This window comes from Lonchura striata, chromosome Z (assembly GCF_046129695.1).
Source record: "Lonchura striata isolate bLonStr1 chromosome Z, bLonStr1.mat, whole genome shotgun sequence".
NCBI classification, from domain to species: domain Eukaryota; kingdom Metazoa; phylum Chordata; class Aves; order Passeriformes; family Estrildidae; genus Lonchura; species Lonchura striata.
This window is the reverse complement of record NC_134642.1, coordinates 70815986-70834292: the sequence shown is the minus strand read 5'-3', so window position 1 is coordinate 70834292 and position 18307 is coordinate 70815986. Positions and strand designations below refer to the sequence as shown.

The 18307-nt window shown below is 38.4% G+C and overlaps 1 protein-coding gene across 4 annotated transcripts; it reads right to left on the bottom strand.

Annotated features, from left to right (window-relative positions):
• Positions 1-220: 220 nt before the first annotated feature.
• On the bottom strand, positions 221-18212 carry ABHD17B (abhydrolase domain containing 17B, depalmitoylase). Of its 4 annotated transcripts, none has more exons than XM_021541510.3 (4): positions 18101-18212; positions 12034-12508; positions 2183-2362; positions 221-1730 (listed from the first exon to the last, which is right to left on the bottom strand). In XM_021541510.3, exons 2-4 carry the CDS (start codon positions 12498-12500, stop codon positions 1511-1513), a joined length of 867 nt encoding a protein of 288 aa, XP_021397185.1. In that variant the 5' UTR covers positions 12501-12508; positions 18101-18212; the 3' UTR covers positions 221-1510. The 4 variants fall into 4 exon arrangements, with proteins under 4 accessions (XP_021397185.1, XP_021397187.1, XP_021397186.1 ...); XM_021541512.3 differs by lacking the exon at positions 18101-18212 and adding an exon at positions 17538-17839; XM_021541511.3 differs by lacking the exon at positions 18101-18212 and adding an exon at positions 13340-14408.
• Positions 18213-18307: the final 95 nt, after the last annotated feature.

The following is an 18307-nucleotide window of genomic DNA, read 5'->3' as shown; positions in this document are numbered from 1 at the left end:
GAAAGCCTGTGTGCTGAATGGCAAATTGTAGTAAGGTGAGGCATGGGGGAAAGGAGGGTGATCAAAACAGCTGCTGATAAAAAAAATGTGCTGGCAATTCAGAACAATGAATTATTGCTTTTGATGTCAGATTTCCTTGAATAAATGAAGAGTTGCTATTTTAATACTGCAAGCAACTGCTGCTTTACTTTGAATAAAAAGAAAAAGGAAGAACTGCAAGTTTGTGGAATAATGTTTACTGCTAATCAACACATCTTAACCAAAGTTTTCACAATACTCAAAGCTACACATTTAAGTATACAATAGTCTCAATTGCAAAAAACAAGTAGAACAATTAAACTACATAAGGCCTTAAAAGTACAGTGTGTATTGTTGGAATATTATTTTGTTCACAATTAGGCTACATATAATTAAGTATATTTTTCATAGTTTTATTCACGTAAAATGCAGGGAAAGGTAACTTAAGTTTATTTCATGATAAGTTAATAGAAAAATGTCGATATTATCGTCTTGCCAATCCTCCCACCTCTCCCAGGCCCGATTAGTAAAATTTCCATACAATACTCAAAAACCAGTAAGTTTTTACATGAAACATCCAAAATTAAACCTGATCAGACCAGTGCTAATTTGCAAACTCTTATTACAATGTTGGATAAACTTCAAGCTTCTTCTTAATGACACATTGTGGCTCTAGAAAATCAGTGTTTAAAACTACATGGTTCAAGAAGTCTTCAAGACTTTAAGTCTGGTTTCAAAGAGGTATTTTATGGCCTCAGTAGCAATCATGTGAATGATACTTCCGTTATAACAGTGATAACTTGTGGAATTATTTAGGCAAGATTAGGACTCCTGAGAACATGAGTGGATATATTTTATTATCCTGAAAGCTAAGAGACAATATGAGTACAAAATAAGTAAAGGGAAACTAAGCAAAAAATAAATGAAAAATATGGGAAAAGATATCTATTTTGCCCCCTCTTCCTGTAAAAGGGCATAAGTAATTTCCAGTGACTGTTTATTCTCATTACATACATTAGTATTTGCTCAAATTTCATGGCTATTACATTTTTACAGAACAACAGCTTAGAAGTCAGTTTTTTAATTACACCTGTGCAACAGAGTAAGTCACAGTACACTTTGAGATGTTTAAAAAATATAAGCTTGGTTTTGATATGCTAAAGCACTTGGCAACACTTTTACAGCATTTGGTTTTATATAATTCAATTTTCTTACAGTACTCCTTGTGATTTTTTTTCTTTACATCTAAGGAGAAAAAACCTCACACAAAGAAATATGAACTGCCAAGTCTGACTGCATGATCATGTAATTCCAGTTTATAACGCTGACATTAAAACCTTCATTAATTATGTTGACAAATCATTACCTGTAGATTTAATGAAGGCAACCAAGATGATTTGAAAATACAAGATTCAGGCTTTAAGTTACATATTTATCAAAGTGTGCAGTTCTGCAGTGAAATGAAAAAAAACCTGTAAATACACAATGAAAGTTACAAGTTCACCAGTTCCTGTGACACAAACTGTTTTAATCTTTCAAGGTACTGTCCATAGAGTTCCACATCATTATGGCCCGCTCCTTCTACCCACAGTGGTTCTACAGGTCTCTGGCAACGCTCAAATAATGCTAGGCCATGTGAAAAGTCAATTACTTCATCTTCAGTTCCATGGATTATTAAGACAGGAGATGTTATTTTAGAAATTTTGTCAATGCTGTAAAGAAAAAGATTACATCTATGAAAACAATGGCATAGTTCTGAAATACATGACAGGAATTTTCTTAAGTTCTACTTCGTTTTTCAGCCTTACAGAAACATATTGCAAAGGACTCTGTTCACAGTTATCCAGACTAACAATTCACTGGATAGAGTTACTTGCTAAAACTAGGAATTTATATGTTATGTATAGGAAAATTAATTACTTCTTTACAGATATCCACTAAAATGATTAGAGATGCGAAGTGCCTAGAAGGTTTACAAAGTTTAGTAAACTTCTTCAAATCAAATGTTCCTCTTTGATGTTATTCACTGATTTTTCTCCAATTCTTTTATTAAATCTTTGAAAAAACTTTCAGAGAACATGCCAGACTACTTGTTTCTCTAGTTGAAAACTTCTGTTATAAAGAAAATGCATGCTGAATAAAAAAAAAAAATCCTACAACTTACTTTGGGAATGCATCAAAGCAGTACGTCTTCTTTGTATCAGGAAAAGCTACTCGCATTCCTGAGGTCAGTGGAGAATGAAGAATTACAGCAGCACTTTCATACCTAGCAGCAAGATCCACAGATGGTACTGTTCCTATACTCTGGCCATATATAATCACATTTTCAGGGCGAATTCCATACCTAGAAAATTAGACATGTTTAAAAGGTGGCATATAAAGTGAAACAGACAAGACCTACAGAGCAAGGCAAAAAAAGCATTTCTGAAGATGAAAATTTTCAGAAGGGTATCAACTATGAAACAGGACTGGTAGAAGAACAAGCAAGAATGTTCTATAACATTCCTGACTAAACTACACAATTATTTATATACTCTCTATTTCCAGTATTTTTTTTTCCTTATGCCTGTAGGATATTGAAATAATGATTTAATTTTTTAAAATATGGATTGTTAAAAGTCTTTACTATTAGCTTCAGTGGACCTACAACAGAAAACTGATTAGAGCCTTAATAGCTCTTTGGTTATCATCACATAAAGCATAATTCGGGCCTGCAAAAATTTAGTCAGCTTTACTCTTCTGATACTTGACAAAGCCTGCAGGCTGGTAACATTGTTTTTAAATTTAGTGACACTTAAAGCATGCCCATACTGAGAGTGATGTAATAACCAAGAAGCTTGTTCTTATCAACTTAATCCACAAGCAATTGCTACCCAAGTTACATGGGAAAAGCCTCTGAAGAGAACAGTAATGTGGCCAAGAACAGTGCCTGAAAAAGAAGTGAACTGTTGATCCACTGCCCTGTACAAACCAGGTGCTCTTAGGACAGGTCAGACTGCAGCAGTGTATCTGAACTTGGGAAAGGAAATACCTTGAATAGGAAAGGATACTATATTGCAATAATAACAAATCCAAGAAAACCCCATACACAACAAAAACCCAAAACCAACAACAACCAAATCATGGTTCTCATGAATTATTAAAAACTTGTTCAACTTCTTAAGTAAGAACAGCCCAGTGTAATATCACTGTGGAACAGCATGAGGTAGGTTTCCACTTTAACTCTAAAAGTAATGAAAATCAAGTTTAGGAAAGTGCACCTGTTACCTTGTCTACAATAAAGGCATGCATATTTTCTGTCAACATTATATAACAACACCCATAGCCACAAAGAAGTCATCAAATTAGTATATTTTGCATCTCTCCAGTAAAGTCAGGGAAGTAGAAGTACCAAAGAAATTCACAAACATTAGGAAAAAAGGTGTTTAATGTGTGTATTACATTCAACACATTCAAATTACTAACCAACAAAACAGCTCTCCCCAAATCTACAAGTACTTCTTAACAAGCCAGAAAAAATACCCTCTAAGTTGCATCCATATATAATATACAGTTAATAAAAAAATACGTATCTAGGAAGATTACATACTACGTACCAGTAGCAGAACTCATCAGGCATGCCAATAACTTGGTAAATTTGGTAAACTGTTCACATCTAACATTGTCTATTTAATATTCATCTGTTTATTTAGATTAGGTTCTGATAGAGTGAAATGTGAAAGTTTTTAAAGTATTAGCACAGAGGCAGACTCTGCCTGACACAGGAATCTTGCTGCATTATGACTTAATCACTATCAGTGTTTCCTAGAAAGAGTTTTTAGTCATAATGAGATCATTATCAAATTAAGACTTCTAAAACTCTTAAGTCTTCACCATCAGCCTAGAACTACTAGCAGGCCCTTCATATCACAACAATTCTCAAAGAAAAAGCAATTTCAAGCATTAACAAGATTTTCTGAAAATTCCAACACACATAAATAAAATAAATTAAAGTTTTGAAATAAAAGACAAATCTAAGCTCTCTACTATTTCTGAAACTCTTCTGAAACACCTGAGAACATAGCACTTATCCTTTCACAATTCATCTCCCAAGCCACATCACATTTATCCACTATGAAAGTACAGTACAACCTTCCCTCCTTCCAACATAATCTGAACAAAATTTGCATTAGTATGTTGCATCACTAGTATGGCATGAAGCAGCACATTATGATAAAACAGTTTTCAAATAATAAACCTTGCCAACTTCCATTTCCTTGGGTGTTGAGTTTTGCAAGATACAGGCCATTACACAGGAATTTAAAGCACAACTTAAAACCTGTATCTGAAAACATATATTCTCCTCTTTCTCATTATTCTTTCCCCTATTTTTTGATCAAATTCCTTCAGCCTGAAAATAGATAAATGACAGCTACAAAAAAATAAGAAAAGCATTTACAGTATCTGGACTAAAATAATCCTTACTCCATCACAGTCAAAAAGATTGCCTCACAGTGCCCACCAGAAAAGACATGTTTTGCAATCTATAAACTAAAGTAAAGAAGTCAATAACCCAAAGTGGTGGTCCAAAGTACACTTCTGAATATTCCGGCTTGAATAGGATGAACACCTAAATAATCAACCCCCACCTCCCAGATAACAATATCCAAGCAGCTTGGAAAACAGATTACATCCGCTCATTCCAGTCTTCCCTTTTCTCTTGAAAAAGTTTAGTGGGCTAATCCTGGCTAGTGCCAGGCACCCACCAAAGCAGCTCTCACTCCGCTCCACAGCTGGACAGGGGAGAGAAAATTTAATGAAGGCCTCATGGGCTGAGATAAGGACTGGGAGAGATTGCTTATCAAATACCATCATGGTCAAGACCAGCTAGAAGTAATTGAATTTATTACTAACAAAATTATTATTAAATTGAATGATTGTAAATTAAATTATTGTTATTAATTATTTATTATAATTATTAATATTAATAATTGAATTTATTACTAACAAAATCAGAACAGGATAAACACCATCCCCTCATTCCAGCTCTACCGCTCTCCCCCAGAGGTGCAGGGAGACAGGGAATGGGGGTTATGGTCAGTTCATCACATGTTGTTTCTCTTGCTGCTCAGGCAAGGAGTCCTTCAGGGACACTTCTCCATGACCTTCTCTGATGTGAGTCTGTCCCACAGCAACAGTCCCCCTCAAACTGCTGCAGGGTCGGTCATTCTTCCATGAGGTGCAGCTCTTCAAGGACAGGCTGCTCCAGTGTGGGCTCCTCTCTCCACAGGTCTCCCATGGGGTCACAGCCTCCCTTCAGGCATCCCCCTGCCCTGGTGTGGGGTTCCTCTGATGCCTGGAGCACCTCCTGCCCCTCCTTCTCCACTGACCCTGGTGTCTGTAGTGCTGTTCCCATCACATGTTCTCCTTTCACGCTTTTCTGTCTGAAATTACAACTGCACAATTGTAATTTTTTTCCTCTTCTTCTTAAATATGTTATCCCAGAGGCACTACCATAATTTCTAATTGGCCTAGCCTTGGCCAGAGGCACATCCATCTTTGGAGCTGACAGAGATTAGAGAAAGCCTCTGGCAGCTTCACACAGAAGGCACCCTTGTAGCTCTGGCCACCAAAGCTTGGCCATGCAAGCCCAATATAATAGGCTCCTCAAATATTTTGAAAAAAGGAAGAGCCCAACTGCCCCTCTCAAAAGTACCACTAGTACTGCTATCTCTCGAAAGTACCACTTTACAATCTAAAACAGAAAAACTATTGAAATGGTAACTGGTTTTAAATTCCCTATTCATAAAAGTTGTTTACTTCTTTTGACAGACTGATAGCCTGTTAAACTCCAAGAAGTTTTGTGGCAAATTATCAGATGACCAATACCTGGTCTCCCTATGGAGGAATGTCAGATCAAGAGAAAAAGTCGCAGCAACATTATTCTCTTAATCAGTGCCTTTTAAGTACAGGCCATTCTGAGGAAGGGGAACATGACATTTACAGAGCCATATCCTTCAAGTAGCTCCTCTGGTTACAAGAGGTCAAAGACATACTGTAAAGACAGTTGCTATCTTTGAAAGCTCATTATGTTGATAATAGGACTAATGTAAACACTGTTCTCCACTCAAGTAATCTTAGGCAACCTGTGTCAGCACAGACAGGCCTAAAATGTGGGGCTGAAGGTAATGGAGGGTATTTTTAGGTTGGGGGATTTTTTTTTTCTTAAGCCATAATCAACAAAATGGACCTTACAAGAAAACCTTAAAAGTAGCTATGTACAGATGTACCAATGTGCTGATTTTGCAAAGAAAGCACTATTCCTCATGGACAAGGTATTCTGGGCAGAATCTGATACAAAACTTGATTGATAATTTCTGCAGTTTAAAGGCTGACTGCAGCATCTTTCCCAGAACAACTGAGATTTCAATTCCTTTCAACACCCAATTCATTCTTTATGTTCACACACTTAAAGGTTACCTGTCTGGAAAGCAGATGAAATCTAAAGAGCAGTTTTGACATAGAACCTGTGTTCATGTAAGCTTCCTGACAGAATTTCTACTTCATCACCATACTAAAGGCACAGGTTAATGTCACTACAAAGCTAAGCTATTGCTGAACAGAAAAGAACCACTTTCCTGTTTGCAGCTTCAGCCATGTGTTCCCCCTCATTAGGCTTTAACAGTTATGAAAGGAACTAAATAAATCTTGTCTGGGAGTAGTGAAGCAATTGCTTTAGCACTCCTTTGTGCTGTGTTCAGGGACAGGCAGGAAACAGCATGCCACTGCCAGGTGAGGAAGGAGCAAGCCAGTAAGGTGTTGTAACTGTCCCAACTGTTCAAATGCCTGGAACCTGGGCCCAACATAACATTAATGAAGCCAGTATTCTTTTCTGCGTCCCTACATATGCTGACCAGATATAGACGGTCTCCTGTAAAAGAGGCAGATCCTGGCCTGATCTTTTCAGCTTCTGGCAGGAAAAGAACTGCTACACAGAAATGTTCTTTTTTCCCCTTGGTGATGAACTTCATGCGATTTAGCAGAAACTCATTCACTATTTCCTTGATATTTCTGTCTTTGTAGCAAGATCTTTTCTGCACTCTACTAAACACTTTTCTTACTGGTGGCCTACCTTTTCTCCTCCCCTCCATTCTCTTTTTTCTCTTCATGGAATCATAGAACAGTTTAGGTTGGAATGTAATATAGTCCAGTCCCCTGCCATAGTGAGGTAGTATTTCACTGAATCAAGTTGCTCTAAGTGCTTTCTGACCCTTCCTTGAACACTTTAATTGGATGTACACCACTTACATTGGATATTTACCTTATTTGATATTTTCACTGGATATGTATCACATTACCATAATGTGCAATAAGCAAACTACAAAATGTATACCTGGCTCTGACAAGGTAGGTAGAGTTTTTTTGTTTCTTTGGGTTTTTTTGTTTGTTTCTGGTTTTTAACTTCAGTTATTTTTAAGAAGCAAATACCAGCAGAAATTACTATGCTACACTGTCAGGCTCTTAAAAATACCTGCCATTTTGATCTGGATATACATAAGGGAGACAAAGTAATTTATATTTACTTATGAACTATTGCTCTTAATCTATAAGACGTGATCACTTTACAATAATGAAATAAAGTACTGATAAGATCAAGCTTAGAAGTGCACCTTCTCCATAGTACTTCCTTAGGCTTACACTACATGCTCTGGAGAAGCTACAGTTTGTGAAGATATTGCAACACAGACATTTAGAAAACTGACACAGCACTTGCGGCACATGGAAGAAGGAGGAACACACAGAGGGAATTTTCAATGCACATTCAGAATCTTTTGTCATCATGAACAGACATAACACATGAAATTACAGCTGCAATTTGCAGAACATGAAGGGCATGAACCTTATCCACCCTATAACTCTCAACATGACAGGCCACAAATAACATTCAGGAGCATACAGCTCTTCTTCAACTGATATGCCCATTCCCTGTCTCGTGCCTAAAAGATTTTACATTGGGAATAGAAAAAAGGAACTATGTTTTATGACAGGCAAACCCATTGTTCACATTGTAATCAACAAACTGCACCTTCTCTTTCTGTTTGGCTTTTTCTAAACTTTAAAATGCTGCCAATACACTTGTTCTATTGTCAAGATTTCAATTCCATGATAATTGAGCTTCTTTTCCCTATCAATTTAAAGAAAACCTCAATTTCTCTCCAAATGTACAAAGTTACGGTACCTCAACTTCTAGCTGAACTCCCCCTCTTCTAGTTCTGACTGAAAAAAAAAAAAAAGTAGTAGTTTGTGAATTGCCAAACTAACAATTTTGGCCAACATCTGAAGTGACTCAGTATTATTCCTATACCTTGCTGTTAAATTTATTGACATTCTGTCCACTTTGACACATCGTCAATTTTTCAATTATTATGCAGCCCATGATAAGCAACAATGAAAGGGCTGGTTTGCTTCTTACGCGTAAATCTGGTCATGAGGCAACTCTGGCACATCTTCAGAGGCTTCTGAATGAACACCACTTGCCCTGCATTTGCCTGAGGCTGGTTAAACCTTTCCACCCTTGCTAGGGTGTCATCAAAGGCCTTCAGAGACCAGAACAGCAGAAAACAGGCGTATCCCAAAATGACTCCTGGCATTTCAACACTTGCTAGTTATGACAGCTGGAAAAAGAATGTCCTCACTTGTGGCTTTTATATAGACCCATGTACATGAATATGCAACAATGTACAACTTTTCCAAACCTGATGAAGGCAGTGAATCACACCACCTTCTTTCATGGCCATCATTCACATAGGTAGCTACTGCTTCCTATTAACATCCTCAAAGAAGGTAAAGAATGGGGACACAACTCAGCATCTACATCTGCTCTTAACCTGTTCTGATAGGCTGTCAAACTAGTTTTCTGTATTCACTTTCATGAATATTAATATTCACAGCAAAATCTCATCCTCAGTATGACTTCCAGACTATTTCACACCAGATGTCCAGTCCCCACTGGACAGCTGTACTGATTTACAGGTGAGTAACTCTTGTGAGTTTTTGTGCCTTTCCAAGACACAAAACTTAAGATGCTAGCAAGTCTTTACCACAAGCAGTTTTGTTAATTGTAGAATTAAATCCTCATCAGCATTTCAATTACCCTAGAAACACCTTTTAGTGCTGAAATCTACAATTTCATTTTTCAGAACAGGGAATGCAGGGAGCTATGGCTGTGATCAATCTCCAGAGGTAACTTCTCCATTCTTTTCTTCATCACATCACAAACTGAGAGCCAGAGTTTAAAAGTCTTGGGTCCCTTTCTTACCTCATCAACAAGAATTTCCAAGGAGTTACAGCTACACTCACATTTTTTCTGCAAACAATCCATTGAATTACTTTGTTTTTGCAGAATCAGTCATAAATGTTAAAGATGATGCCAGTGTGAAGCTGACAGAACGGGTTATGCAATGAAAATGAATCAAGGCTGCAGCAAATGCTCAAAGGCTCTGTTCTGGTCCAGATATTCATTGAGTATTTTAACACAGCTGAGCTCAAGAGAATATCATAGCTGGAAAACCAAACTGTGAGCCAGTATATCCAAAGTCAAGTGCTGAACTTCCCCTGATACATCCAGCATTCAGATACAAGGATAAGACCAGGTCAGACAATTGGAAAGCTGTTCTAAGTACTACAGGTGTAACTGGTAACACCAACCTCTTTTTCAACAGCAGACAAAATTCAGGTGACGTGTGAAATTCCAAATTGGGCAGACGAATGTACATTTTATACACTCTACAGAATTACCTAATTTCGATAGGAGGTGAAATAATAATAATGAAAAAGGCAGACAAGTAAAAAGGGACTAAGGTCTTGACCATAAGACTATCTTATATATTTAAAGGTCTTCCCAACAATGTCTGCTCATGAAAGAGCACACTTATATGGGATTACAATCATAGAATAGTTTGGGTTGGAATGGACATTTAACAACCCTGTAATTCTACCTTCCCTGCCATGGGCAGGTATACTTTCCACTAGATCAATCTGCTGAAAGTTCCACTCAGCGTGGTCTTGAACACTTCCAGGGATGGGGAAGTTACCCACAATTTCTCTGGACAACCGGTTCTTCTCTTGGCAACCTGTTCCAGTGCTTTATCACCCTCACAGAAAATAAATTCTTTCTTATATCTCAATGTCAATTTACCATCTTTCAGTTTAAAGCCATTAGTCTCTGTCCTACCAATTACAAACAGTCTTATTTGTCTAGAGAAAGTACACTTCATTGCTTAAGAATCGTGGTGAGAATTCAAATTGCAATCCCATTTCCTTGTAGGCTTTATATTCAGACATTTACTATGAGGAAGAAGAAACAATAATTACAGATTAATTTATAAAACAGAGCCTGTAAACTTACAAAGTATTATGTTTCACCATCTAGTTCTCTTCCATTTTCTGTTACATTTAAATAGCTCAGACTGTCTTCCAAATTGTTCACAAACCACATCATGTTTTTGGTAAATGTTACAGGGTATTTCACTGAGTAGCTAATGTCCAGATCACCTACCAGCTACCAACCATAGTCAACATTGCACCTGTTGCAGCTCTTGGCTTATGGAACAGTCATATCTCAACTTTCCACTGTAATAAAAATAAATGCCAAAAGCTAATCTAACGACCGAGTATGAATATTTTTGAATAGATGAAGCTGAAAACCTGTCCCCTGCAGTTGAGTGAGGTTTATGATAGTAAGATTTTCCTCTATTTAATACATGGATAACATATGTTTATTTGAAAAGAAGTATCATACTGTTGTTGTAATGTAAAAGGACTGCCATGTAAAAAGACTAAATGTGTATTTAAAACACTCAGAAGGGGTAATCTGCTCATTAGTATTACACTGATGAAGCTCTAAACTCACTGTGACAATTATCAGGATCCAGGATTTAAAGTCCACATGCCCTTACACTAAGTCATATCCTTGATACTATAATTATTAAACAGGATGCTCAGGTTGCAATGACTGAGCCATAACAACACACTTCAGATTTTTATATCATTTTGGTTTAAAATGCACACTGAGCTAGGATTTTTTGGTGAGCACACTTATGATTGAATACTATTTTAAAAAATAGTTTTTATAATCTAGGTATTTGTAATATGAGAAGACTATTGAGCTAAATGGAAAAAATTATGGTGAAAATTGCTCTCAAATTAGAGAAGCTGCACTTGATGCAGGATTCTCTAGGATTCTCACCTATATCAAGTGAAAGCATTCAGAGTCTTTCACCTTGCTATTTTATGTCCCACAAAACCAGAGGCTTAGGACACAGAAATTGCTGAAATAACATCTTTCCATTTACATTTTTTCTTGTCAACTTTTATTCTGCTTGAATTAACAGTACTGCTCCAAATTCCTCTTGTTTAGTTCCCAGCATAAGGTATTTACACAGATCCATTACAACCTCTCCCACACATTATATTTTGTGAAGATAGCTTTCTATATAAAGCAAAAATATGTTTTCTCTCTTTGGAGATACTGTAGCTGCTAGTCAGAATTCTGAAACAAAGGTGATCTCAACACCATACAGAAATAAGAGTCTCACCAAGTTCTCTTGTACCAGCTTTCACTCTGCCCTTCCTATAAAAAAAGTAGGTGATGGAAATTATCTGAAGAAACAACCTGCATTTTCTCACATCCACGTCACAACAGTGGGTTAATTACTGAGGTATCAATTACTATGGATTTTTCCCAACTTTTTAATTTTTGCAGCTGAGAAGATTTCAAACTATAAGGAAGATCCTCTATTTTTCCAAGACTTAAACCACAACTTATTAAATTTAATTCCACTTCAATTTTTCCAGTATGTAAGCCATATACACTGATCCTGCTTCATACTGACAATGCCTTCAGCACGAGGCACCACCAGTCAGCTTGGATATGAATCCACTAATGCTAAATCACAGCATTGCTGTTTCAACTCCTGATAAATAAAACTGTTTGACAAAAATGCTGTAAAAGAAAAATGGCAGCTAATGTCTTACCTTGTTCTAAGAGCCACCCAAGCGGCATCAATGTCAGCATACAGATTCTTCTCTGTAGGCTTCCCTGAACTTGCACCATATCCAGAATAATCATAGGAGAATATGTTGCAATTAATCCGTGAACCCAGTCCTATATAAAAGCTGCTCATCTGACCCAGGTCAACAGCATTTCCGTGTGAGAAGAGCAAAGTGTACTTGGCGTTAGGTGAGCAACGCACAAACATACAGGCAATCCTGTTGCCTTTACAGGTTCTAGTCATGAAGCACTCAATGGCATCTTTTTCTCTAGAAGAATATTGCCAGTCTGCTCGCTCTGAGAGATGCAAGGTCCAGCGACTACCACTCTCATCACACATCAGTGTGTATGTGGGATCAGGAGGTAAGAATGCCAGCTTAGAGGCAATTTTCCCTGGGCATGGTGGACAACAGAACAGGCAACACAGTTCACTAAAGGAAAGATTATTCATCTTCTAGTCTGAAATGGGAAGAGAGAATAGTATCAGTTTCCAGGTACAATCTGACATTAAAAAAACACAACTTACAAAAAAAAAGAACATAACATCTCTAGAAAATAATGCATAACTTCTGAACATTTAAGAAAACAAATACTTAAATACATATATGTACATTTCCATATAATATTTAATTTTATATTATTAGTTATTTCACAATGAGTATATTATTAAAGAGGAGTGACAACTCTACCAACCATCAAAAGTAAAGCATGATTACCCAGGGAAAGAACAAGCATGAGTTTTGGAATTTCTTTGGAAGAAATTAAGTTCCTCATCTTAAAACATTAAGAAAAGTGTTCTTCCCATTCACAAATACATAAGTGATAACAGTTGAAACATGTTGCAAAGTTGCAGCTGACTAAGGTATGCAGATTTCTGCAGCTAAAAATCACTACAGCATCTCCTAAATACAAAGATTGTATATTGCAATCACAAGGTATGGGCTTCTGCAAGCACTATCAGAAGTATGAAGGGTGCATGAAGGTCAAAACTTAAGACATAACAAGATGATGCTTCTGGATTAGCGAACACTCTAGACCTCTGGTACATGAAAATGTACCCATAAACTTATCTTCTCTCCTTATACTTGCTGACATAAATGTTTTGAAAACCTTCAAAGATGTTTGTAGCTGTATTGCCCATAGGAATTTGGATTGTATAAATTACACAATTGTTTTGTTTTTTTACACATCCCATACTAAAAGCTCTACAGCAATATAATCTATAGGACTAATTCAAAGCATTGGTTTCTACAGTGGTGAGGAGGGGAGAAAAAAAATAAACACACCTACCTAAAGCAAGACAGGTATAGATACAGTTGCCCTTAAAACAGACATTGTGTTCTCTTAATTTAGAGCAGTGAGAAGGGAGTGGGGAAAAATCCTCTGTTGTGGCAATTTTTTCTCAGAGATAAGAAGAGAAATGGAATTTGACAAGTACCATGCTGGAAACCAGCACACCAAAGATAAGCTTTTACTCTACTTTCTGTGTGTTAAGGCATCTGACATTTCATTTTACACAACTTTTTCATACCAAATCTATCCACAGGTCTCAAGTTCATCTCCTGACAATTCCCTGTGAACATAAACACAGTTTCACATACGGACTTTGACTCAAGCTACAAAACAAGCAGATTTCAGTTGTCTACAGTACCATGCTGTTCCAGAACTATTTGGGTCACCCAACAATAAAATCTTACTGCTAACTATGACACCTAGCAGTATTTAGCCATTTCAAATTTTGTCCTTAAATTTGTACAGAAACATAGTTTTCATGTCTAAATTTCTTTTTAACGAAGCTTCCAGGACAGTGCTGCAAAAACACTTTAACATGCATCACAGAACAACTATCTGTATTTTTGGATGTGTGAATGGTCTCTTCCTGGTGATACAGTATGAAAGCATACTGCAAACAATGTTACATGGAGCATACTTTTAGAGCAGCAAAAACAGGCTCAGTGAGACAGTCTGACAAACACATGAGCATTCATGGACTACCACAAAAAAAGAGGCTGCTGCAGCTAAGGGTTTCACCCCAGGTCTCTAGCTTTCTTCAAAACACAGGGAAACCACAGAGGCTTAGACATGGGAGAACACTTCAAAATATAGAGGATATGGTGGGAAGTACTGATCGGCTCCCATAAGAAGGTACTTTAGGCTCTTAAAGAAGATAAAGGACCATATTTCTGCATGCCAAAGTAACAATAATATTGTGTTTCAGCACAATTAGTCTCACAAATTTGGAATAACTCATCCCCATCAGATGAAATTATGTGAGCATCAAATTTCAGTTATACCCACAAGTCAGGATAAATGGAAGGAGTCTATGGAGAAAGTCTATTAGCAAAAGGTTTATATTGTCTTATGTAAAGTGAAAATCCTATTGTTTTGGGGGCAGTGGTGTGTGTTTGTTCCTTCTTCACTTCTCTTGTAAATATGAACACCAAAGAAGCAACTTTTTTCAGCTGCACTTAATGAGTTCATCTTCACAGTCCAGAGAAACTCCTGTGATGCCTCAACATGCTTTTTTCCCAAGCACTTATGACACAATACTCAAAATTACTTCAATTTCTATCAGAAACTATTAAATGGATCTGTTACAAGTGAGTTTTTCTACCTTTACAGAAGCGTTAAAGGTGAAGTTAGATATTATACTTTATTCTAAGGGGGTGATTATTATTTATTTGTGAAAAATTTAAAAGAATTTGCACCTCCAAAAGTGAGATATAAATAGTTTGTTTTGCCCAGGAACAGTGGATTGCACTCTATGCCAGCACACAATGAGAACTACAGAATTCCTTATTTCTTCCAAATCAACTTGTCAGAATAATTAGAACAGGAGTTTACATTACTTGTAAGTATAAACAGCCCATGAACACTACAAATATTATCTCACACAGAAAATATTTGCTATTTGCCAAAGTAATTTTAGAAGACTGGAAACTAGCCTGCAGGATTCACAGAAAGGGCAGTACTGCATTAAACCATAGTGAATTAGCAGACGTGGTGGTACTGTCCTGCAAGATAGCTCAAATGTGCTAAAAAAGGGCTGTCACCACATATGGCAAATAACATGCTGAAGACAACAGATGAAGTATTATTCCTCCCCTGTGCTAGACTAATGCAGGATTTATGTATTGATCTTTTAATCCAATGGAAAATATGCCTACTGAAACAAAATATTCTGATTTCAGAGTAACTCTCCAGCTAATCATGGCTAATCATGGCTAATAATAACTCTCTTTACAACAAACACCTGCTACTTTCTTCCCTTAGAAGACCCAAGACAACCAGCAGGTCACTAACTGAACCAATCTGACACAAAACACCCACTGAACTTCCACAGAAGGATAGCTCCAACTAAATGAAAACAGTGTTTCTATTATACTGGAACTGGTTTGTCATTCACTGTGATGGATTGTATTCATATGAGAGTGCGAATAAGCTGGAGGTGTGCTTTATCTGGATTCTTAAGGAAGCCAAGGCAAAAACAACTCTGACTAGATTACTTTAAGCATATGGTTCCACAAGTACAGATGAGTAACTTTAATGGGACTCGTTTGACGAAGATATGTTGTGAATACCTAAGTTATAGTCTAACACCTTCTGAGTATGCATGATGTAAATCTCTGTGCTCATTACAGCATCATCAGATTCTGAGATCAACACATCCCAACTACACAACTATCTCACCTTCTACTTGACATTTCAGTAGTGATAAAAATGCCAATGCTGTTCTGCAGACACAATTCCTACAGCTGGTAAAATATACTAACAACAAAAAGAATACAGTAAAGAAATATACATCCCCTTTAAAATTATACTGCATTTTTCATAGTAATTAAGTATAAAAATTCAGTGGAAGAAACTGCAGAAAATCTTCTATTGCAGCAATAGAGGCTAAAAATAAAACACACCCAAGCTGTACTACTTACCCCTTCTGAGATAGCTTTTAAAAGGAAAGCCAGAGCATTTTATCAGTTTTATCTCTTTAACTCTCTTATGAATAAAGACCTAATATATAAAATTACAAATATAAAACTGCCCACAGGCAGTAATTTCAATTAATTCTGTGGCAATTAGCCTTCTCATAAAGGCTGACAGAAGGGGGAAAATGTCTATTTAATCTTAAAGAACACCTGAAGTACTCATCTTGCACTTCCTAGAATAACACAAATGTAATTGTTTCATATAAGTAATTATTTCTGTCCTCCTATCTCTGTACATGATAACAACACAGTGGAACCTATTAGTCACATCTTTGAATACTTCACTATGTATCAGTTTCAAAACCAGCAAAACCTTGCAAACACTTATCTAGAAATCTTGTATTTACATTCAATATAAATTATTCTAATTGTTTATTTAAACTAAATTGCCTATTTCATGGGAACTATTCACAGGAACAAAGTCAAATTCATAAATATAACTGCTGGTTTGGAACTTTAAGTGTTGTTCAAACCACAACGGGAACGATATTAAAATTGGTGGGTTTTTTTGTTTTGGTTGCTATTTGTGTGTATTTTGGTTGTGGGTTTGATGTTTGTTTAGGGTTTTCTTTCATCTTTACTGTTCATTGTCTACTGCTAAAAGAAGAAATTCTAAAGTATTTTTCTACCACTTTCATTGAAGACAATATAATGAGAACTTGAGTGCAAGCCACTACTGAAGTACCGATGTGTACTCCAACACCTGTGTAATGTTAAAAATGGAACAGAATGGTATGAACATCCTTTAACTAGTCCAACAGTTAAAACAACAAAATGTTCAGAGAAAAAGAATTAGTGTCTGATTAAGTACCACATAAAAACATTAAGAGACTATTAAGAAAGAATACACAGTAAGTCCAGAAAACAACACAAAGGAAGTATATTCGATTATAAAAACCCTATATTAAGAAATACTGTGAAGTAAATATTTAAGGTAGTTTTCAAGGGACAAAGTAGGTTACATGAAAACAGAGAAGCCTGATGGAACCAAAACTTTACTTTGGTTAATTTGATTCTAAACAAAAAACCACCCCTTCTTGTCTTAGAAACTCTAGCTATTTTAACACATACATAGAGACATTATTTATCCTCTGCTGGTTACTTTGTATATATCAAAACCTAACGGCATAGTCGAAATAAGACAGGGAATACAGGAAACATTAACTAAAAATCCGGCCATTCTTTATCACCCGAAGAACAAATTAAACCTCTAAGGGCTCCAGATACACAGCTGTGGAATTAAGGCGATTACCTAATGCCTCGCATGCTCCAAGCCAAACTCTGCCCCCGGAGCTGCCTGCTGAAGCCACCCGTCCGCCGGCTGCGGCGCGGGAGCCCCGCCGTGCCCCCGCGCGGGGTCTCGGCGCAGCCGGCCGGCCACAGCGCGGAGCTCCGCCCTTAGCACCGCTCTGCCCCAGCTGCTCCCACTGCCATTTCCGCAGCCAGCACCTTTCCAGCTGATTACTGACCAAATACTTTAAATGCTTTTATATAAATAATACCTGAGAGCAGCGTCACTCCCACCCTCAATTGCAGAAGCTGAAGGAATGGACTTAAGCGGGCTGGCGGGAACTAAATTAACTCCTCAGATGTCCGCATCTGAAAAGGGTCCTGCCGAAGTCCTTAGCAGCGACTCAAAGGCACTGTTTGGAGCCGCGAAAAACCAGACTTTAACAATCGTGTCAGCAACCAGTGCGCCTGTTTCCAACAAAGGAGTCTAGGGCAAGACCACGGAGACGGGAGCACCGGGACAGGGCGCCCACAGCAGCTGAGCACCCCGAGGCAGGCGGCACCCCGGAGGCCCCCGAGCCCCGCGACACAGGGACGCGGACAGGAGCGCGGCGGGCCCGGCAGCTCTGCCGCCGGCCCGTGCCGCCCGCCTCTCCGAGGAGACGCCGCCGCGGGCCGCCGCTCCAGGGCCGCCGCACGCCTGCGCCGAGCGGCGCGGGCAGGCCGCGGGGCCGAGCGGGGGAAGCGACCCGGACGGACCCGCCAGGAGGAGACAGCTCGCCCACACGCGGCGGCGGGCACCCGGGCCGCCGCGCCGGGGGAGGACGGCCCCTACCTGCACCTGGCGCTCCGCCCGGCGGCCGCGCTCTGCCGGCCCGGCGGCGCCTGGGGACGCCGGCCGTGCTGAGTAACGGCGCGGCGGGAGGCGCCGTCCGCGCCGGAGAACGCGCGGCCCTGGCAGCGCCGAGCCCGCCCCGCGCAGCCTCCCGAGCGGAGCCGGCCTCGCCTCGCCCGCCGACTGCACCGCGGCGGGGCCGGACGG

Bases quoted from the DNA above. Each gene is read 5' to 3' on its own strand.
- ABHD17B (XM_021541510.3), bottom strand. From the start codon at position 12,500: ATGAATAATCTTTCCTTTAGTGAACTGTGTTGCCTGTTCTGTTGTCCA. The intron at 2,363-12,033 runs GTAAGACATTAG...CTAATTTTCTAG, and splicing joins TGGGTGGCTCTTAGAACAAG to GTATGGAATTCGCCCTGAAA. The intron at 1,731-2,182 runs GTAAGTTGTAGG...TTTTCTTTACAG, and splicing joins TGCTTTGATGCATTCCCAAA to CATTGACAAAATTTCTAAAA.